Source organism: Chenopodium album, chromosome 6 (genome assembly GCF_948465745.1).
Source record: "Chenopodium album chromosome 6, dcCheAlbu1.1, whole genome shotgun sequence".
Lineage (NCBI taxonomy): Eukaryota > Viridiplantae > Streptophyta > Magnoliopsida > Caryophyllales > Amaranthaceae > Chenopodium > Chenopodium album.
In genome coordinates this window covers 9,107,115-9,129,970 of record NC_137839.1, presented here as the reverse complement: position 1 = coordinate 9,129,970, position 22,856 = coordinate 9,107,115, and the positions used below count along the sequence as shown (strand labels likewise).

The following is a 22,856-nucleotide window of genomic DNA, read 5'->3' as shown; positions in this document are numbered from 1 at the left end:
TTATTCGGGTCGATTCGGTTTCGGGTTTACTAAAATACGGTTCGGGTCGGTTTTCGGTTTCAAAAAAATCGGTTTTTAATCGGTTCGGTTCTCATTTGGGTCAGTCGGTTTCGGACAGTTAAACGGTTTCGGTTTGAAATTTGACAGCACTACTAACAACCTATGATAAATTAGGGAGTCGCTTTCCATTCTACCTCTTTCCCTTTATCTTAATCATTCATTTTCTCCTTTGTGAACCCAATAGCCCCTAAATATTTCAGGTTTTTGTTAATTTTTCAAACATGTATAAACTTTTGTTATTCTTCACAACTTAATGTTAGTGCATTGAAAGATCAAGACTCTGGTTAGAAATTAGGTGGTAACTGATTGATATAACTGGTTGTATTAGTTGGTTTAACTAGCTAATAGTGTGTAAGTGTCTAGTAAATACTCCGTACATGTTAATTGTTAGTTGCTTTAATATATTTAATAGCTAAAAATCTAATTATTCAATAAACTAATTTTAAAAGGGTTTATGAACTTTTTAAGCTATTTACCAAACACACCCAAATTAGTTTTTTTAAATGGTCTAACCTTTAATAGGACAAAATAAGCTAAAAACTCTTTAAAAAGTTCTTTACCAAATAAGGCCTAAAACCGAAACATCTAAACCTGCATAAGGATAACATTACCACATAGTCCGACTACATAGCTACATTATTAACACTGTAGCCAGTAGATGAAATGTTCACTTCTTTATACTCCGTATTTTCCAAAAGTTTAAAACACTGAAAACAAATATGGTGGATTATTTCAAAAAAAAAAAAAAAACAAAAAAACAAATATGGTGGACACGTCAGCACCTTGGCAACTGATAAAATTTAATCCTCATTTTAACACACATTTTCTCTTTACCTCAAACTTGTCTATGAAACTATGAATACTCCTTCCGTCCATTTTTGAAGAACATTAACTAATTATTAACGCCAGTTAAAACTTAAAACTCATACTTACCATCCTCGTGTATAAACCAAGAACTCGACTCTATCATCATGTTAAACGAGTTGTAGCGTATCAAACAATACGAATTCATTAATTTTCGTTTTCGAAATAGCCAAAGATAATAAAGTTCAATGACAAACAAGCATGAGAGGTCACCTTCAAATTTACATTTAACTATGGCTAAAAAAAATCAGTAGACTATTCTTCAGATCTTACAAAGATATACTGAGTATAATTAAAGCAAGAACAATCAATTAAACAAATAAGAGCTTCAACTATACTCCCTACTTTTTATGCAGAACTTATCACACATGCGCAGGGTGCACACGTGCACAGTATCAACACACACGTGCAAAGATTTGAACAAAACACTGATAATGTACTTGTATGATAGCTGCTAAATCTCTACAGATTCAATCAAAAAATAAAAATTGATGATAAAACTAACATTTTATACAAATTCTAGAATATTTTGTAAGGGTACAATCAAGTTACGTATTAAAAATACCCCGAGGTACACCTAGCTGTAGTTTTAAGGTGTAGGTATACCCGGGTGCACAATAAAGGCTTTATAACAACGTATACATCGTGGACTCTTGTATAGACCACAAAGACGTATTGAGAACGACCCTATACTGTAAAATCACAATCAGATGAAAATTCTCTCATGTATAGACCACAAAGAAAGCTGCTCCTTAGAGGAAGACAGCCATTTTGTGTTAGCAATGATGGGAGAAATGGTGGTCCAATACCACACAGCTCAACAGTGGTGTTTAGGACCACAAAAACAAAGCTTTAAGATCACCACTAAGGAAACATGAAACCCTAACACGTACATGATCTACTTCAGTGAAAGCCTTCTTAATGATTCGAAAGCGATTTTTCGATCTGCCCTCAAACACCCCCCATACATACACACAGAAAATTACAAACCGAAATTTTCACAAGATATATACAGTTTTTTTCTTTTGTAGTTTTGTATAACAAACTAACAAAGTGTTTACATGTGCAAGTATATTGTCGTCACGCCTATTAAGCTCCGTTTCTGGCGCTGAAAGCAATTCGGCCATTGTGTATAATTATTGAGTGGTTGTTTGGTGACAATAATGCATGAAGTGTAGCTTCTTGGGAAAAACTTTCACCAAATGATGAAGGAAGTTGCTTAACTATCGCCTTTCACGGATAGTAGAAATTCTTGTTTCCAATCAAATAAATTTTTTTGATGGAAAACCAAACGGATTTTGGCATTTCGGGAAGTGATACTTCCTATGCCTAACCAAACGACCACTAATCGAGTTTGGGAGCTACATAAGTACAGTTTTGGAGCTGTTAAGTATATGTAAAGATTCCAACTTTCAGAAATAACCTTATTCCTTCTGATAAAAGGACAGAACAAGATCTGTATGTACAGAGAACATTTGTGTGTCGATAAATAGCTGCATACAAAAAAAAATAAATCCGTAAATCAATAACCTCCCAGTACTTCACCAACGGTATGTTGATGTCAACTAGAAACCACCAAGTTAAGTTTAACAATTTCCCATTGAATCATCGAAGACTAAATTATCAAGGCCAGTGATTATGGGGACAATATTCTGATTTCTGAAACAATAAGCTATTATCTTCTTCTGCAGAAGTGTTATTGGTCCATGTTGGGCGTTATGAAGCAATGGTTGCTATTGGTTTCCCAGCAAAAGACCTTGAAAAGTAGTAGCTGGATGTGAAGAAGATAAAAAGGATCCAGCTTCAGAAATCAGAAGATATTTTGTGTTCTAAATTGTTGTTTGCCTTGATGCATAAAATTAGGAGGGCCCCAAAATGGAGCAGTTTGGCCCTCCAGGTTGGTAACACCAGACATGGTTTATGGCTGAATGGCCCGGGAAAATGAACAACTTGGATAAGGCTTGTGGTCTTTGTTCTTCTTGGACTGGGGTAGGCCAACCTAGAAATGAAACCCTCATCGAAAGGCAATTGGTATATCCTCTAATGGTTTGATTAATATGATTAATAATTTTTTAGTCTCAATGATATTATAATCTACATGATCGATATCACATCTTCCTCCATCCCAAAGAGTTTTTCATTATTTCACAACACCCCCCCCCCCCAAAATATCTTAAATTTTCCCTGTAGCATAGACGTATTATTTCAGTTGTAAACTAAGGAGACATGTCATGGATTCACAGATAAAGGAATAGGTTTACTAGTCTTCTTGAAAGGCAAATAAATGTATTAAGGTGTTATTCAAATTCAAACTGCAGTATAATTCTGGCCTAGAGTAATGCAAAGTATACACTCGAAAGCTAGAGGAACAAACCTTCATAAAAGCTCGATCACGACTAGGAAATGAGTCGATGAAGCTCTCCTTTAGAAGAAGTGAAACCTGAGGATAAAAAAGACAATAAAATGACATCAAAATAAATATATATAGCTCAAAACTAAGTAAAAAAACAGGAAGAGAGAGAAAGAGGAGAGTTCTAACTCCAACAAGGTTACCAAGTGCATAAAACTTAGGAGTTCAAGCAAACAATCAAAGAAAAAAAAAGGAAGAATTATTCCTTTACATGGAAAATTAACCAACATTATTATCTCATCTAAAGTTCAACTTGGCAGAGAGCAATATGCCAGCACCTTATGTTGCAGATGTGTTATATGGTTCAAGATCATGAATTGATGAATATGAAAATCTTTATTAGATTAATATTCAAGTAACGGATCAATTTACTTGCACTATTCAGTGACTGTAGAGTTAGAGATATATATACCATTAACATATATAATGGGATTTAAAAGAGTACTTGGTACCAGAGAAAGTATTCAAGAAATTATCAAGCCATTAAAAAAAAAAAAAAAAAAAAAAAAAAAAAGAAAGATAAAAGATAAATAGAAGAAGTTATCTAGTCATTCGAGAAAGGAAGAGACTGGGTACTTATGCTCTAAGAGTTCAATATGACCCTAGCCTCACAACACAAAAATAAGATAAAGGACAGTGAGCCTACTTGCCTTCTGTGGTACATAGGACGGGTGCCCGAACAAGTCAGGCTAGTGCCTAAAGTGGGAAGTGGGGGTGGGGTAAAGGTCCAAATGCCTAATCACAGATCCTCCTACAGCCACGAAAATACACCGCAGGTACAAAAGACTAATTCAAAATAATCAGACTAGCAGATTCAGTCAGGCCTATCTTCTCATATACTATATCCTTAATTTTGCTAACAATGTTTTCTTTCTGGTGTGTATCTATTCGTCGTTAACTTCAATGTGCCCAAGTTTACGTATTATCAAAACACAGATTAATTATCATGATGCAAATCTAATCATTCATTATTCACTAACTCAATAACACATGTATACCCGAACATTTTAAAACATATTTTTCATTGTTGACAACAGCAGGAGCATAAACACTTGAATTAATCAGCCAAAAAAGCACACACACACGTGTTCAGCCCAAATTAGACATACCTTATCGTCATTGGACTGAACATTAGTAATTGTATGAGAACGTAGATTAGAGCAAAGGGAATCTAAGTAATTCTTTAACACGTCCATGAATCCTTTGGCAGCTTCAGCCTAAAGTAGAAATGATTGGTACAACAGGTTAGAAAATAAAGAAAATATGACATAAAAACTAATCAAATAAACAGTAAGTTGGTACAGTGAGATGAAGCAAATACAGGGTACCCCCTTTCATATTATTAATAGAACAGTTTTGAAATCACTGGCTAGAACCAACATAACAGGATAATACAGATACCTGTACATCTGTATATTCATATATGGGTCGCCTTTTCCCCAAATAGCTTTCTCCAACAAGCTTAGCATGGTAGGGAGCCAACGATGCAAGTAATTCTCTTTGTTGCGGCAGTTGTGGCATCGATTGTGATTTCACCTATACTCACAAGAAATGAATTTTATAGCCAATTACTTCCAAGAAATTTACAGTGAAAAATTCATCAAGGTTTATCAAAAATACTGTAATAGTATTACACTAGCTGGAACTGAAATGTTATTAATGCAAGAGGATAACATCTTTTAAAACGTTGCATATAACACTGCAACCAAACTTGCGCATAGGGCTATCAGAATATTATACCTATACAAATCTCACATAATCGGTTAACAAAGATGATGTCTCAACATGCTCATGATTCCAGTCCAAACTCAAAACTCCAAAGATAAGATTATCAAATTCAACAAAATTGAAGTTGAGCAATTTACACTTCTCAAAGTACTTTCTTCATGCAAGAAAACAAATAACCGAGGGAAGAGTCAACAGACCCTTGTACAGTATCATTTTGGAAGATGAAGAGATGGGTTAAAACAGGCTGGATTACTATCAATAAATCAGTACCATGGTCTAGCAAGGGGAAAAAGGCTAAAGTTAAGACACTTAAATATACCTGATTCTTGCTGATGTCCACCAGGATGGCATTTGGCAACTTCGAGAGAACTTCTGAAGATTTACTCTGTACCCCAACCTACATATGCAAAGTTGCTAATTAGATGCTCATAACTGCATTATTACCAGTATGAAACAAGATATTACATGTATTAAGCATCAAAAGTGCTTGAACTTAGGGTTCAAAAGCTAAAATATGTAAAAATAACCTTACAGAATCACAACATAAGTACAAAGAAGCCCAGGTATATGACATATATCAATACGCTTTCCACAACAGACAAGCATATGGTGTAAACCCAAACAAGTCAAAAGATCTTTCCTACAGTATCACACCAGTAAAACTTGCTTCTTCCCATATACTGACTGAAACTCCTATACAAAAACTGATACTCCCTTCACTTTCTTTTGGTGTACCCATTAAATTGTAAATTTTTATTTTAGAGAGTTGAGTGGGTGTAAGAAAAAGGTGGATAAAGAGATGTAAAAAGGTGGATAAGGTAAATAAGAGCGAGTGGAAAGTTGTAAATATTGTGGGGTAAGGGGGTAAGATAGTGAATGAATAATAAAGAAAGAAGTGGGTATATCAAACAAAGGAAAGTGGGTACACCATCAATAAAAATACATTGAAAAAAAGAAAAATTGTTCTTAGTGCCAAAGAAAGGGTAGCAAGAAGAAAGGAAAAAAAAACAGTAGTAGACACAGACATAATAGCAAAAAGCTTGCCAAATAGAACAAAGAGAAAGAAAGACAAATAGAGGCTCTTTCTCTCAGGACGACAGTTGCTTAAATGTAAGAAAACACAAAAACAAAACTAAAGTCAGCTTCATTACCAAACAAAGCATAATATATAACCATAGAAAATCAAACTTACTATATATGGCACAGGGGCATCAAGAAATTCGAGCATATCATTAGGCAGAACCTGGCAATACATGACATAAGTTATCAAAAAACAAAAAAGAAAACCTCTTGGTAGCATATGTTTTTGAAAAACAATCACAGGAAAAAAAAGGTACCGGCATCAACAAGCTTTGCCACTGATAAGGACGTATTAAAGGTATAAATGAGAGAACTGAGGCAGACAATATTCCCTGAATCAAGAAAAAAAAAAAGGACCATGGAGGTAAATAACAACATAAAATGAAAGCAAATGTGAACACATGGATCTCAGGATACATTAAACTAAATTTTATTCAGTTTCTTATAATTGGAAGACAATTTCCCCCATCTACACAATTGAGAAAGAAACATAGAATCCTGCCCTTAAACATTGAAGATCAAAGTTCCACACGATAATCCCGAGCCTGTGCATCATTAGTAGTTGAATCACCAACTTTGTAGGAACAACGACTTAAATTTTCACAAGTTTCCTTATCAAAAGGTGGGCTCAAATAAGGCTATAAAATGTGAGCTAATAAGTCTCCAAACCAAGGGATCCGTATTACACGTCTAGCTCAAGATAAGACATGGTATATAAAAGTATAGGCCTTGGCATCTCCATATCAAGTAAAAGATTCTTCTTGTTGATGCAAAGTAAAACTATCTTACGTAGTATTTACAATATGAGAGAGAGAGAGAGAGAGAGAGAGAGAGACCACAAAATTCATTAGCATTATACATACCAAATTAGAGCAAACGAATATGATTTGTTTCTCTAGCAGGGCTCCTGCGAACAATGTCAATATCTGCAAATATGACAAATCATTCAATCGATACCCTAAAAAATTTGTTAAAAGTCTAAGGATGCAATTAACGACAGTAAACAAAAATTATAATTAATTTACTATATGCTCCTACTATATGCGAGTTTTCAAGCCAATATAACACCGTTAGCTTTATGCCATATGAAGGCTTTACCCAACAACATCATATAACTAGTTGAGCAACTAGAAAGGCAAAGACGGGAGAGAGATAGAGACTAAAAAAAATATTACTTCCTGGAATTTTTTTATTTAAACACTGTTTAATAGGTACAATGTCTTATTTTAGACCAAAAAGTGCAAGGGGGGGAAAAAAAATCAAATTTCAAGCAACTCTTCTAAAGCTTGTGGTTCTTATATAATTATAACAAATGATAATAAAGAACAGGGAAAGTACGAGATTTAACTTCAATTTAGAAGAAACTTACATTCTCAAGTCTTAGATAACCACAAATACATGAAATGGTCACTACCGATAAAGATATAGCCTCCTCCTCAGCTATAAGCGCATTAAGTACCTTTGAAAAGAGAACATTTTCAGATACTAAACTTGTTACGTGTACCAATCCAACAAAGAATAAGTAACCAAAAATTAAGATTCCTAATTACATAAAAATAAAAGCTTATCTCGAGTATACAAAAAGTAAATGGTAAAACATTCTATTCCTTCTGTCCTATTTTGCTCACATACCTTTTTCATCCATTCTTATTTAGTTTGTCCAATTCAAAAACAATGCCCCATTATTCTATTGTTACTTTCTCCTATTCCCGCTACTAATAGTTACAGACTTAGATTCTCTCTCATTCAATAATCCACAAATAAATCATTATCTCCCTTCACAAAACCTTTTTGTGAAAGTATTTGATAGTATCATAGTGTGCTTACCTCCGTGACACATAGTTAATAGTTTAAGGAGGTGGTGTTTAGTTTTCAATGTTATTCTGATAATAAAGCAGGATTAATGATTTAATGGGAGATAAAAAGTATATTTACCATCGAATGAGAGAGATTATCAGACCCTAGCTTCTAGTAATGGGAAAAGAGAAGTAATAAACTAGTGGACCAATGTTGAAATTAGAATTGGACAAACTTAGTTGGTAGGGATGATAAAGAAATGTGAGCATACTATATGGACAAAATGCGCCGGAAGGACTCGTGTTGGTTTGTGAGGACAGTTGTTGGCCCTTAATGCGCATTTCGTGACAATAGGCCCCTCCCTAATTTGTTTGGGGTCGGGGTGTTACAAATGGTATTGGAGCGACCCTGCAACCGCGTGCTGATCATGGATAATTAGGCCCCGTTCTGTTCACCTTATTTTTGCTGAACTGAAATTATTTTTACTGAAACAAAATTATATTTGCTGAACTTAAATTATTTTTACTGAACTTAAATTAATTTTATTAAACTAAAATTATTACAGATTTTCTATTATAATTCTTTTTTAAGAAAACTGAATTTTACTGAATTGAACTTATTTTTACTGAAAATGACTGAACTGAAATTATTTTTACTTAATATTATTTTTTTAATGTAAAGAGAACAGGGCCTTAATCCTATGTCAGTCGCCTAGCGGGGGAGAATTCTGGGGCTATTTAGCCATAACCAGACTGGATGTAACACTTTGGCTACCCAGTTGCCATTAGGCGTAATACTGGAGTCCCTAGCTTTCCAGGCACAACGAGGGCATTACCGTTCTCAAGTGGGGGTGTATGTAATACCCCTCATGATTGCTTTAAAGGAGTTTGATATACTTCTCATATCAACAAGATGAATCTTCCTTTTAGAGAGCCTATATGCGAAGATACTCCATAGTTAAGTGTGCTTGGCTTGGAGTAGTCTTGAGATGGGTGACTTCATGGGAAATTATCCCTAGGTGCGCATGAGTGAGGACAAAATGCGCCGAAAGGACTCGTGTTGGTCTGTGAGGAGAGTTGTTGGCCCTTGATGCGCATTTCGTAACAATAGACCCCTCCCTAATTTGTTTGGGGTTGAGGTGTTACAAATGGTATAGGAAGAGCATATCTTTTGTAATGCCGGGAAAAATAAATCTTAACATGAAAAACAATAAATTATTACCTCAATTCTCTCAAGACTTGTCCTACATGATCTTAAATCAAGTGGGGAGCCACAAACATCTAGCGCTCTTTCACTAGGCCGATGAAACTCCAAAGGGTGCAAATAATCTAATGGATGAAAAGTAATGCTTGTACCCCTTGGCGGAAAATCCACCTTGTAATATTCACATATAATTTGCAAAGACCCGTGATTATTTGCCTGTAAGGATTTGGATCAATGCATTAGCAACAGTAATAATTACAACATAAGTTACAAGATGGATGCTAACAATTGTCCATATACGTGGGTAAATGACATACAGACCTTAGCCCATTCAAGTATGTCAATATGGCTGCTGAAATCTTCCTGGCCAGAGATAGATGTTTCTTTAATATCTGTCTCATCATTTTCACTTCTCAACTGCCTCTCTTCAGAAGGAGAACCCAGACTACATAGGGCAATTAAAACAAAGCATTAAAGCATGCTCGAGTTAAATTCAAGGATCATGTAGCAATAATTATTATTTAATGGGAATCCTTTGCTATAGCTTTGGCAGAACTTGATTTGCATTTTACCCCTCACCACCCATTTTTCTCCTCTAAAAAAATGAAAAGAAATCAAAATAGAGATAAACAATCTCTACAACTACTATACCAAGATCTGACCCATGATTATCAACAGTAATCCATATCCACTGTCATTTCAGAGAGATGTGTTCCACTTGCTTTCCCCAATTTCTTCTTGTTGGGGTACTGTAGACAGGCATCAAAATATTTGATTACCTTTTCTTTGCTTGATTCATTTTTAATGCAGGCTTAAGGAATAGAAGTTGAAGAAATCATGACTTTGAGAGTGGAAGCGTTTAACTTTATCGGCTCATTGAACTTGGGATTTGGAATTTTTGGAGCTTTTTTGTTTCCCCCTTTTTTTTCCAGTGTTTCATGAAGATAAATAACAGTGAGATGTGAGATGGAGAAAGAGAATCTAACAAAGTTTAACTTAATTTTATATCACTGTGTTTTTCATAAAATTTTGGTCAAATATCAATATATCATTGTCTAAACAGCCCAATCCTCTTTCCCTTAACAGCGTATAACATCCATTCATATTAAGGTCCTCCAAGATAAAAACACTTCACGCATTGAAAGTGATGTTAACTCCGACATTATATTAGGAAATTTCGAAGACTAGTGAGTTCTTTTGTTTTTGTTCTGGTTTGAGAAAATATTTTAACGAAAATTATAAATCAAACAAGTGCGTAAGAGATTAGAATACGCCTCTTGCTCATTAAGGCACCTTCAAGGAGAGACTTTGAGCAGTTTGAGCCTTGTGCCTCAAGGGTATTTTTCGATAGAATTGATTCACTGCCTCAAAAGAAATATTTTCTGATATATTTGTGACCCTCATGTGCGACAAGAGTATACACTATACAGCATTACATTCAAAAACAAAGTAGATTAATAAATGCAGGAATCGATTCAATGTAATCAAAGGCATGTCCCAATTTAAGCACAAGAGTATGAACTAACACAAAAGTCAATTACATACCTGCACGAAGGTTCAGAACTCTCAAACTGCGGGTACCGAAGCAGTGGCCAAACAGCACCAGGTGCAGACTTTTCCAAGGTTGGCTTGCTCAAAGATGAATTATCAAAATCGACATCATTTGCTTCAGAATTTTGCATGGTTACAGCTGGCTCTTTATCAGATGCAAGGGTATCTCTTTCAAAAGTTGTGGTTGTAAGAGAATCATCAGTATCATGACTATCATCCCTAAAAGAGGAGATTCCCTCGAGATCAGAGTTGGCTAGATCGCCAAGGGGACTTCCCACATCACTCACTCTAGTAGAAACAGTAGTTCCACTAGAACTTGATTGAGGAGTTCCCACAGTTTCATTTGCCTCATCCTCTGAGACATGCTGTGTAGACATTCTTCCATTTTCTTCTAATCCTTCCATCGTTTTGATGGTATCTGGCACTTCCAGATCTAAGACACTGATACTTTTTGTCAAGCGTTCCAACCTTTCTTCCATGAATATGCTGCAGTAAAAACAAAATAAAAATACCATGATATCACTGATATGAGATCTACCAGCTGTATCTTAATCCTAACTATTACAAAGAGCCAGCAGAATGTCCAAGAAACTAATACAAAAATTTCAGCATGCAGAAATCAATTGAGAGAAGGACGTGAGTCAACTATCGGTGGGTATCTCTGACAGACTTGTTGATGGCTCAAATTTCTTTCATCTTAACTAAAAGATTTAAGTTACTTAACTCCACCAGTTTACTTGGATCCCCATATCATCCATACTATGGCTCCATAAAGTTCTCAAACAGGGAAAAAAAAGATGCCCAAGAAACGTGAAGTACATCCTACATTTTTAATAAGAGCGTTCTCGTACAAAAAATTAAAATTAAAAAAAATGTTATAATTGAAATAATTAATTTTATGAATTTCAGTATTGAGGCAGTAGTCGGAACCTGTAATAAGGCCTGGTTTAGTAGGTTGACTTTAGCAGAGCAGAATTTTTAAATGACTAATGCTATATATACTTTTATTTAGTCATTTAGATACGAAGTATATGATATTATGAACCCAACAACTAATGGGGATAGTTGACTAAGCTATCAATATAGCCACATCATGGACCTTTTTCAACCCCAACTGCAAAAATCTGCTCCATAGATATCTGGAAACAAGTGTAATTGCTTTTTCCAGTTGTTGGACAGGGTATCTGAATGAGTGTACATGAGTTCCCATGAAAAAGTTGTAAAAGGTCAAATGGAAGGAGATTGCACTCAGTAGATACTAGACCAGGCAAACGGGTCAGTCGGGTCGGGTCTGGGTTAGGTCATTTCGGGTCAGCTAACATTCAGGTCGGGTACGGGTCGGGTCAATTCGGGTATGGGGTTGAGTTTGGGTCGGGTTTGTTCATGTCATGCCATTTTCGGGTCATATTCAAGTCGGTTCAAATCAGGTAGGGTCATGTTTGGGTGGTTCCATTTGTGGATCAAGCTCAAATCGATAATTTTATATTTTATTATTATTATAAAAAGAACTATCAACTCAGAGCTTGGCTACGCTTGGAGATGAACAATTTGAGTCATTTTTGTCACCAGACCTTTTTAGTTCAGTTATAAGGTAATTTTAGTTCAGAACATTTCGGGTATCAAGTATGTCCGGGTCAAACACATCGAGTCAACTTTTGGTCGAGTCAATTTCGGTCTGGTCATTTCGGGTATTGGTTCGGGTACAATCAGGTTGGGTCAAAATCAGGTCAAGTATGAGTCGGGTCGGGTTGGTTTCGGGTCAATTTTGGGTCGATGTTTATGGGTCATTCGGGTCGGGTCATCGAGTCTAGTCAGGATTGCCAGGTCTAGTAAATACAGAAAATTATACAAGTGTTATAATAATAAAAGGAACAAGACAACATTAAGTGGACTAGGACTTTCTAAAGAGCAGCTATTGTAAACACGACAACTAAACCAAATTTCACATAAGCCTAGACAGGGAAACACTTCCTTTAAAAAGCACCACAATGAGGAAAGAAAATACTCACTATCTCACATACGTAGTATAATCTTCTGAACTAGGGATGACTTATACTTTATACAGAATAAAGGATTTACATTTCTAATTAACATGAGGATTATAGAGGTTACATTTCGTCTCATACTAGAATTATTTCCCGCTTTCAGAAAATATAGTTCTTTTTCTGCAAGGCCAGAACGTCCAATAAGTCCCAAATCATCCCCAAGAAATTCTAGCTTAGACTTGAATTTGGGAAAAACATACAGACTTCTCAAACACTCATGAAAATTATACAATGAATGACCATAACTACATACTATCATGGCATATTTGGATGTAAATGCTCTTCACAAGGTCAGTGTAACGCAAGAAATAACCCTAAGTTTTACTTTTGGTCTTTGTTTTTGAGAAAGAGACATATATCAGGATGTTAAAAGGCCAGAATAACAGCACTTAATCATGTCAAGAATACCTAGAAATGCATCACTATGATTGATTAATTTCTCCTTTTACTGAAGAGTAGACACCTGCCAAGCATTCAGTTGCATACCTGATACTTCAATGATTAGTAAAGACCCAAAACACTCGTGTGTAAGAAAAAAAATTTAAGAAAAACTATATAAATCCATTATCATTCTACATCCTCTGTCAAGTTCATCCTGCTGGGGCAGCATATCCAGCAAAAAATAAGTAATAAGGAGGTCATAATGCTGGATCTTTGATACTTCATAAAGTATCATTCCATAAATAATAAAGCAGGGGTTAAGTTGTTCAATGTAAATGCAGGTGCCTTCTGTTTAAGGCTGTCACCCTACCCCTCTCCTAGTCTCCCCTCCCCCCCAATACAAAAGAGAAAATTAAAACAAAAAACTCTGAATATATATTTTTTTACCTACTTAAGTCTTCAAGTCGTCCTAGTACAAGGATTTGTCAAAAATTCAAGTCACTAGGGAGATATCTATTGGAGTACCAAAAAATTCACAATTCATAACAGGAAATTAGCCCCCCTATACACAACCGGTACAAAAGGTGCTTAAATCCAAATATGAAGTTGTGTGAGAATTGTGAAATGTTGCCATAATGGTAAAACCCAAGGCCTTACAGGTACAGCTATAGCTGGTCAAGTCGATCTAAAAAGTAAAAACCCGTAGCATATAATAAACTTCAATGAATGCAAGCAACAAAATTCATAACTCATAGTAAATTTAAGATTACATATAAACCAACCTTTTTAGTACACCAAAATGCAAGTCGAAGAAGGGTACCCGTGAAAGTATGCAATAACAGCGTTTTGTTGTAAATATATACCGTCCCAAACATGAGCTAACAGGTTGACTGTCAGAAAGCATAGAAATTAACCGTGAAGGCTTATCCACAAGTTCTTCCATCAAAATACAACATCCATACAAAGTTGAATTATCAGCACCCTGATAAACATAATCTGTGTAAGAAGCTGCCCAGCTTAAACTAATATACCAAAATACAATCTTGAATTCATTTTTGTTTATAAGAACACTTTTCTTATAGAAAAAAAAAAAGAATAATTGTTTGTATCAACTATGCAAATAACATGGTCTTTAAGGTTGACAGTGAACAGATAGCTTCAATTAGTAGCTACAGAGGCATTTTTGAAACCAATTTTTCTGTAAGATAAGAAACATTTGCTTAGAAAGGAAGAAATAGAATACATTTTGAAGACTAGAAGACCACATAATAGTAAACTAACTGAAAACATCACACCAAAACCTATCAAGGAAGCCTTTCTTATAACCATGAGGTCCATAGCTGTCAAAATAGATGTTCTGTTACAAGCTCTTTTTTTTTTTGCTTATTTTTTTGCGTTAGAACGAACTGTTTAGCTATACTCTAAGCAAAGGTAAACAGGAAAAATACTACTCAGTAAGAGCCTAGAATGAATAACTGCCATTTGCTATATGGTATTCCAAGGAAATATAATCTCAACCACATCACTATAACATTATATAGATTTTTTTAGCTTACTACCACCGTGATATTAGCAGGCAGCAGCTGCAAATCATCTGCATAGCTCCCCAAAACTATTCCATGACCGAATCAGAGATTTGCAGTTCTGTCATAATAATTTCCTATCCCCTTTGTACTCATGTCTCACTCTAAGTTGTACCCGTTTTTAGTGTGTAGGAACTAGGAAGAGGCTTCTTTATGGTTGTTTGCATCGAAAATGAACCAAACAGAGCATAAGAAAGTAGGCAACACATATAACATCAAATATGAATCCAATGGCAAACTACCTGCTGCAATCGAAACACAAAGGACAACTCACTTTGTTTGAGATGTTCCTGCAAAAAAAATGAATATTGTAATAACAGTTCCCCCTAAAATAACAAAATGCTTAAATCCACACACAAATGGAGATCAAAGAAAAGGAAAAATGAAAAGAAAAGAAAAGGTTGGATCTGATTTCAATTAGTAGCTACAGAGGCATTATAATCGAGCAGCTTTGCAGCTGGAAATCTGGAATGCAAAGCTTAAAGTAATTCTCAGCTAAAATTAACCTCAAAGAGCTTTGATCTCACCACATTCAAGCACAGGTGATGTGCTTTTTATTGACAACAATACTACAATATCCCCTTTTTCTGTTGCAAAGTGGTAAACCAACCTGTATAAATTGTTTACAACCAACTAAACCCTGCCTAGCTGGAAGCCTAAAGCATTAGATTGAAGTCATTACAGGTGGATCCTCGTAAGAATCAAACAATGAAAGAGCCATTATCAGTCATCTATATTCCATAACAACAATAAATAAAAGTTGTGGCTTATAGAAAATCAAACATAAAAATAACAAGAGGAAAACCAAATTGGGCTTAATTAAAGCCAATATTGTATACAACCAAGCTTTATAAAGCTGCAGCTCCCACCGCTTTCTCTTTTCTTTCAACAATGCTCCAAATTAACCTCTAATGAGTAATGATAACAATCCCGTATAACCAAACATTACAATTGCCCAGCTCCCTCCGTGCCCATTATTTTCTTTCCAGCAGTTCTCCGCCCCCAATAAATATAGCACAGCACATTCCCCATCAGGTAGCCACTTCCCTCCACCACTCTCTCTACTCAGCTTAGCCACACGTTTCCTTTGCTCTCTTCCTAGTAAGCAAGCTCCATAACCTTTTCTTCTGTTTTCTCTTCCCTCTTCTGCCTTTCCTTCTCCCACTCTACCCCAATACCATTCAGCTCAGAAATGCATTATTTCTTAAGATTAGATCTTCACCACAACATACCCCACACCCCTGCTAGCCTTCTACATGTACCCCCTTTTAATTTATCTCCTATTCTTATAAAACCCCATAATCCTCTTCTTATCTCTCCTATTTCCTTTCAAAGCTTTTTTAGCTATCCAAGTGCCAACTAAATCAATTAGGCGAAATATGTGCGTGCCTGATTGATCCTATAAATTTGAAAACTTGCAAAATTGCAAAACTTTGGGCAAAATGTACAAGCAGGTCACAGACTAGATATAATACTATTTATAAAACGATTTACAGAGCAAAAACTTACCATTGCCAGCATAAATGGCTGACAGCTTAAGGAGGGGATAGGGGATAGAAGAGGTACAATGGACAAAGAAGTTGCCATTAACATTTAAAAAACTCTTTACAAGAATGCCCAAATTGGCTCTCCTTTCTGATATTAAACTTGGTCCTAATTTCGTTAAAGAGAGAAAGAGCACATACTATTTCACCAAAATTGAGATCCAAGATATACACATCACAACGAAGTCAGCAAAATGACAAATACCTGTCCAAGAAGTATTTCATTTAACTCGCTCATTGAAGAACTTTTCTCAACAGCATGAACCTGTAAGCACATTCCAGAATCATGTGAAGACCCTTCCAGAGGGGGCAAAAACAAAACAAAACACCAGTCATAACGACACAAATAGGAGTATGTTATTAAAAATTTGAAATAATTTCATAGGATAGGGTAGGGTTGGGGGGGAAGGGGGGGGGGGGTTGAGGCAAACATAATAAGAATTTACCGTTGTTCATTTATCAGTACCCAAAAAAAAAAAAAAAAAAAAAAAAAAAAAAAACTAAAACTTTAAGTCATGATTCCATGGTTCAAAAGCAACGAAAACAATAGAAGATAGAAATAAGTTAAGAGGCATTATGGAACTAAATCTGACGCCAAAACTCTTTCACGAGGCTTCAGGTTCAGCCTGGTAAGATCTACAACAAATTGATCTCTTCAATATGAACTTTGGCACATGAAACAAGTTCTGATTACAGAAAAAACACTTATAGGACCTCAATGTACACAGAGTTCAAGATGGTTAAGGTTAGATGTTTTAAGTGACCTCCATTCTAAGTTTCTAACTTACCAAAAAACTACAACTGTCTATCTGAATCAAATTTTACAAATACGTAATTGGCTTATACACTAATAAATGTTTAGGCCTACGTATATCAATACTATAAATAAACAACATATATAATTAGCATCAAATTGTCAAATAATTTTATGTTTCCTGGTGATTACAGGGTCTACAAGAATAGGTAATAACACACTAACACAGGATAATCTTTGCACATAACGTGACACTAAAAAATTTTAGAGCACAATATGGTGGAATTATTCTTTGAGATTAAAATTAAAATTTCGCATAAAACACCAAAATTGCGGAACCTACCTCAACACCACCAGGGAAGCAAAATGATAAAAGATCCCTGTACTTGAGTGGTAACTGCTTTTCTGGAGGATAAACAAATAGAACCTGGGACCAGAGAAAATAGAAGATAAGGCAAAAGGGATGATGATCAACCACCTTTAAAGCAATTCACATGTGCGGGTATGCACCTGGGGCTCAAAGTTTGGCTCAACACGAGAATGATTATGACCACTTAAAGCAATTCGAAATTTCCCTGAACCTTCAGACTTCCTAGCAAGTAGTCTTTTTCTTAGTGACTGAGCATCAAAACTGGGAGGGAGCCCAACAACTACCATGCTCTCAAAAAGCTTTGATGGCTCTATAAAAGATCGATGATCCTGCACGTATAAACATCAAACCAGAATATTTAAAGGTTAATCATAACCAAAATTTTGATAGATGCCTTGTAATCACCTAAAGTTACTCATGAGCACCTTTTAAACTGATATTACCTAAATCATTTGAAAACATAGCCAAGAATAGGGAAATGCAAACATCACAAACGAAGGGCATGTATCAAAATGTGAGACAAAATTGCAGAACAGACACAGGAAGTCAGTAACTGATGCCCCTAGGCCCAAAACTCCAAACTAAACAAGACAAACACTTCTATAAACAAATCAAGAGGCATAATAAGCTATATATGTATGTCCTCAAGCGAATGACAAAAAAAAAAAAAAAAAAATAAATAAATAAATAAATAAAAGCTACATTGATTCACAGGCTGAAGCTTAGAAGAATAGCATACCAAAGATTGCAACTGAAAGCTGGCCCATTGACGCTTTTGTTTAGTTAACACTTCTGGATTGTAAGTGAGAATTCTTTTGTCAGGGGTTTGTGATAAGCCCTTTAGTGCCTTTGATACCTGATTTTGTATTCTCTTTAATGGGGAGTTACTCCCACTATCATTTGAAGAGAACACTACAGATGGTCTTGGTGAACTGACTACAGTAGCAGCAGCTGCCACTGCTCTTGCAACATCTTCTGAAGACGGGAATGATAGTGAAGATCCCCATCCTTGGCTGCCTGAGGCTTCGGTCTCAGCCATAACAGCAATTTCCTCAGTAAATTCTTCACCTGACAATTAAAATATGAAGTAACTTCACTTAAAGCAGAAAAACATAAGATACAAGATAACATGTGTAGTCTGGACTTCAGGAGATTTAGAAAAAAGTCTGGTTGACTAAGACTGGCCACTGAATGCAAGTGATTGAAAGCTTGATTTACCCTCATAGATATAATCAACGGAAAACCTTAACAGAACAAGTAATGGATATCAGCATTTTCAAGCACTTTCAAACTAATGTCTATTACATAAGCCAAGAAGTGAGGTAGTGGTGTCCATCTAGATACCTAGAATGCCCATAATTTTACTTTTTTGAGTATATAAATTCAAACAAGCTAAAGCACGCATCGCGTGCATATAGATCTAGTCTACTAAGCGAAACAGCCTAAAAATATTGCATTTGCACATAAGTCACCTCGTCATAAAATTGTCTTGGCAATTTCACTAGATTATTTTATATTTTCTTTGGTTAAGTACACAAGTCTTTAAGCCATAATCTAATTTTTTTTTATATTTTAATTTTTTTATTTTGAGAAGAGTAACCTTACATTTTCTTCTCCAATTTTCATTTTTCTTTAACATTTTTAAACAAACTTATCCCAATGAGAACATCACACATTATATGAAAAATTTATATTTATCTTCATCTTAAAGGTTCAAAGGTTCCTCAAGGTCTTGAGAAAAGCAGCAAAATGTAAGGAATAGAAGAGCAGAGAGAGACTATAGTCCATTTCTTAGTTCTTGAATTTTTTCATGGTATTTTGAAAAGGCACAATGATGCCTTGAGGTTTCTGGTATTTTACTTCAATGTTACCCATATTATCGATTGAAGCATAAAAATCCAACCACATGAAAATTGTGCGGTGAACGATGAGACTATCCAAACAAACATTTCAAAAGCCTAGTAGCCTACATGTTGAAGCTACTTGCATACATATATATATCTAGACCTTTTTGGGGAAGGTGAGGTGTGAGGTTCAGGGATGCTAAATCTATATATCTAATCAGACGATATATTTGAGTTGCACATTCATGGTATAGTCTACCTAAATTCCATTGATCATAATCCAATAGAATCCTTTCCAGTATACACCCATCCGCCCCCAAAAATAAGTGTATCCTCAGCAAGAATATACTGTCATTAGTCATTACAAATTTAGCACCCATTTGCAGCAATATCATCCAAGGAAGTCAGCATCCTCATTAACAATAACATCATACGGAAAAAGACAACGAGCTCAATCTAGTTGCTGTCCAGCATCAGCATATTTAGCAATACTCCAAATAAATGTTTGTCTACAACTGCAAAACTCCTAAGAACCTCAAACTAGTTCACCATATGATAATCATGACTACTAAGTATAGCAAGACCATATTCTCTGATTCTCATAAACTTTCTCCTAAAATCAAACTTCCAAAACCAATAATAAGCTCAAATAAACTCGAATTTCACTTTTCAAGCTCCAAAGTACAAAATTCTACTAAAAGAAACAAAACATTCCATTTCCCACATGTCAAAAAGATTCAAGCTTCACAACCCAGAAATTAAAACTGTCTACATCATGAATTAATATAAGAACAAATATTCAAGATACCCACAAAAAAGCAGAAATACCCAGAAAAAGGCAGGTCATGTATATTCCAAATTTGACCCAAATTATAAAATTGATGAACAAAAACATGAAAATATGAAAACTAAGTTGTTTGAAATAAAATCATCAAATTAAGAAATAATTGAAACTTATAATCATAATTATAATAGAAGGGTGGAAAATTGAATAATCACCTTGTTGTTCTTCTTCAGAACAGGGAGGGTTTTCGTGCAGCTGCTCCTCCTCAAGAGAAAGAACCACAAATGGAAAGAACATCATGATTAATGATGTCGGGATTATATATGAACACTATAATTTAATTTAATTTAATTTAATTGATTAATTTAATTTTATTAATGCCTCAATTGTCAAAGTACAAAGAAGAAATGAATTAGATTAATCCCGTCTAAAAAAAATTAATTAGATAAAAATTAATTAAATTAATCCCAAATTAATTATTGAAAAAAAAGGGGCTAAATTCGGGTGAAAAGGGTGATGTAGGGAAAAGGGGGAGAAATCCCGAAAACCTCTCTTTCTTTTTCTCTGGATATTAATTAAGATTTTGGATTAATTTTTAATTTCCAGAAATTATAAATTTTGATTTCTGAGTAAATGCTTAGCTTTTTTCTTTTTCTTTTTTTCATTAATTTTTATTTTTTTGGCAACTCTTTTTTCCTTTATTGGTTTGATTTTACCTATGAAAAAAGGGCAGTAAGTTGGCAAACATTAGCTGTTGGATTTAGTTTAAGACTAAATTAGACTAAATTAGACATGGCATGGGTTGGTGGAATTTGAATTACTCCCTCCCTCCCTTAATACAATGCCTCTTTTTAGCATTTATTCCTAACGCCTTGAGAGTGTGGGTCGCTCATTAGCAAGATCCATAGTATAGTATATATACATACATAGTTTATCCATCTCACATGTCAATTTTCCTGTAGACCATGGTAAAGTTGGTATACAGTTGTTTGGTTGAGTTGAGTTCTATTTGAATGGATGGTCATCTTTAGCTAATTGCCTAATTAATTAGTTTTTTTTTTTCTTTATGTTTCTAGAGTTACAAAAGGAAATAGGAATATGTAACTAAGCTAATTGGCCACATGTTTCAATCATAATATCCGTTAATCTATATATAGGTCATATTCAGGTGATACACATAGTACTTTTTATTAAAGATGTTTTTGGTTGTTAGTTTGAGTCTAAATGATTTGTAGAAAGTTGCGGAGGTTAGTGAAATAGACATAATTAAGCTTACTCTTTAGTCAAAGCTAAACATTATTAATTGAGATTTCACTCTGTTCACCCTAATTACTTATTTTATGTCTTAAAAAGTTTAAATAGAGTATGGTTAATAAGTTCAGAAACCTATTCACAAAAAATGAGAAAAATCATTTTATAAGATTTAAAATAAAAAATTTAAATAACATATTGAACATAAAAATATAGTTTAATATACCTCTCCAGGACAATCCTTATTATTGAGGCAATATTTTTGGTCGATGATAATTGGATTTCGAGCATTCTCCATTGTGAGATGCTGAAACACAACATCGCTAACAAATCCATCACTTGGTATTCCCCAAAACTTAATTCTCACTCCATTCTCTGTATTGGTTTGTACCGTGACATTGTGAGCTTTTGCCTCATGTAACGTTTTTCCTAAACTCCCAATACTTATACCATGACCGGGACCACATGTGATATCTTGAATCCACAAATTTTTAGTTCCCGATCCAATTGAGATACAATCATTTCCTGTAGCAATGTTCGAACTCGATATTGTAACATCAATTGATGATTGTACATGAATACCATCGGTTAGGACTATAGCCCGAGGCAGAAATCGTAACCCCTTGCATTTTCACGTTTTGACAATTATCAATAACAATATATAACAATATGGTACAATTGATTGTCTAACGAGGTTATACCATTTATTTCAATATTTTGGGAATTTACAAAACCTAAACTCTGCAATTAAAAAAAAATCGTTGTATTAATATAAAAAAAACAGATTAATATATATATTTTTTTTGAATAGCAAAAATATTTCATTAATTAAGAGTCATACGACATCTACAATAGAGATTCGACGTTAACAAATACATAAGATATTGAATCAAATAGAATTTTCCTTCGTAAAAACTATGATCGTCGAGTAGATCTCGCACTGCGGAGCATCTCCCGCTTATATCGCTGAAAATTACAGCCTTGTTGGAGAGACAATCTAACGATCCTTTGTAGCCGTGAAGATGATTTCCTTCTGATTCATAAAAAAAAAAAAAAAAAAAAAAAAAAAAAAAAAAAAAAACAAACAGATTAATATATTCTATACATTAATAAAAATAAATAAATCAGTTTCATATTTTAAAGCATGTGATAATAAAATGAAAGATAAAAAAAAGTTATTTTTCATTAAAATAGATTGGGTTATGTTAAACAGATTAAATATTAAATTGCCAAAAATAATCCCAATATTAAATTGCCAAAAATAATCCCAACTTTGTGTACTCCATCTGCCCAAATCAGTCCCAACCAGTCATTCAACTTGTTATTACAAGTTAACGGACACATGTCATCCTACGATTGGTTAATATATAAAAAAAAATTAAAAAAGAAAAAATAAAAACTGAAAAATTAACCACCAGCCTTCAACCCAGCAACCCACACTGTCACACACACCTAGCCCACCACCATGCCTCCCACACGTGAGCCGCCACCCAGTCACCCTCTCCTGGCGCCGGCGTCGGCGCCGCCCTGACAACCGTCCCCCTTCACCTTAAACAACCTAAAAAAATTGTATTAAAAATTAAAAGAACTTTATGTTTTGGAAGATG

The 22,856-nt window shown here is 34.7% G+C and overlaps 1 protein-coding gene across 1 annotated transcript; it reads right to left on the bottom strand.

Moving 5' to 3' along the window:
- Nucleotides 1–1,416: 1,416 nt before the first annotated feature.
- LOC145634538 (uncharacterized) lies at nt 1,417–20,315 on the bottom strand. Its single transcript, XM_081685959.1, has 19 exons — nt 20,214–20,315; nt 18,110–18,438; nt 17,511–17,699; nt 17,344–17,427; nt 16,452–16,511; nt 14,945–14,992; nt 13,902–14,101; nt 10,688–11,179; nt 9,464–9,587; nt 9,161–9,358; nt 7,512–7,601; nt 7,006–7,068; nt 6,400–6,474; nt 6,255–6,305; nt 5,382–5,459; nt 4,736–4,870; nt 4,444–4,551; nt 3,299–3,364; nt 1,417–2,417 (listed from the first exon to the last, which is right to left on the bottom strand). The coding sequence occupies exons 1-19, from the start codon at nt 20,296–20,298 to the stop codon at nt 2,349–2,351; spliced, it is 2,544 nt and encodes an 847-aa protein (XP_081542085.1). The 5' UTR covers nt 20,299–20,315; the 3' UTR covers nt 1,417–2,348.
- Between the last annotated feature and the right edge of the window lie 2,541 nt (nt 20,316–22,856).

Bases quoted from the DNA above. Each gene is read 5' to 3' on its own strand.
- LOC145634538 (XM_081685959.1), bottom strand. From the start codon at position 20,298: ATGATGTTCTTTCCATTTGTGGTTCTTTCTCTTGAGGAGGAGCAGCTG. The intron at 7,602-9,160 runs GTAATAATTTAT...CTCTTTTCAAAG, and splicing joins CAAGTCTTGAGAGAATTGAG to GTACTTAATGCGCTTATAGC. The intron at 2,418-3,298 runs GTTTGTTCCTCT...TTTTGTATGCAG, and splicing joins GTGATCGAGCTTTTATGAAG to CTATTTATCGACACACAAAT.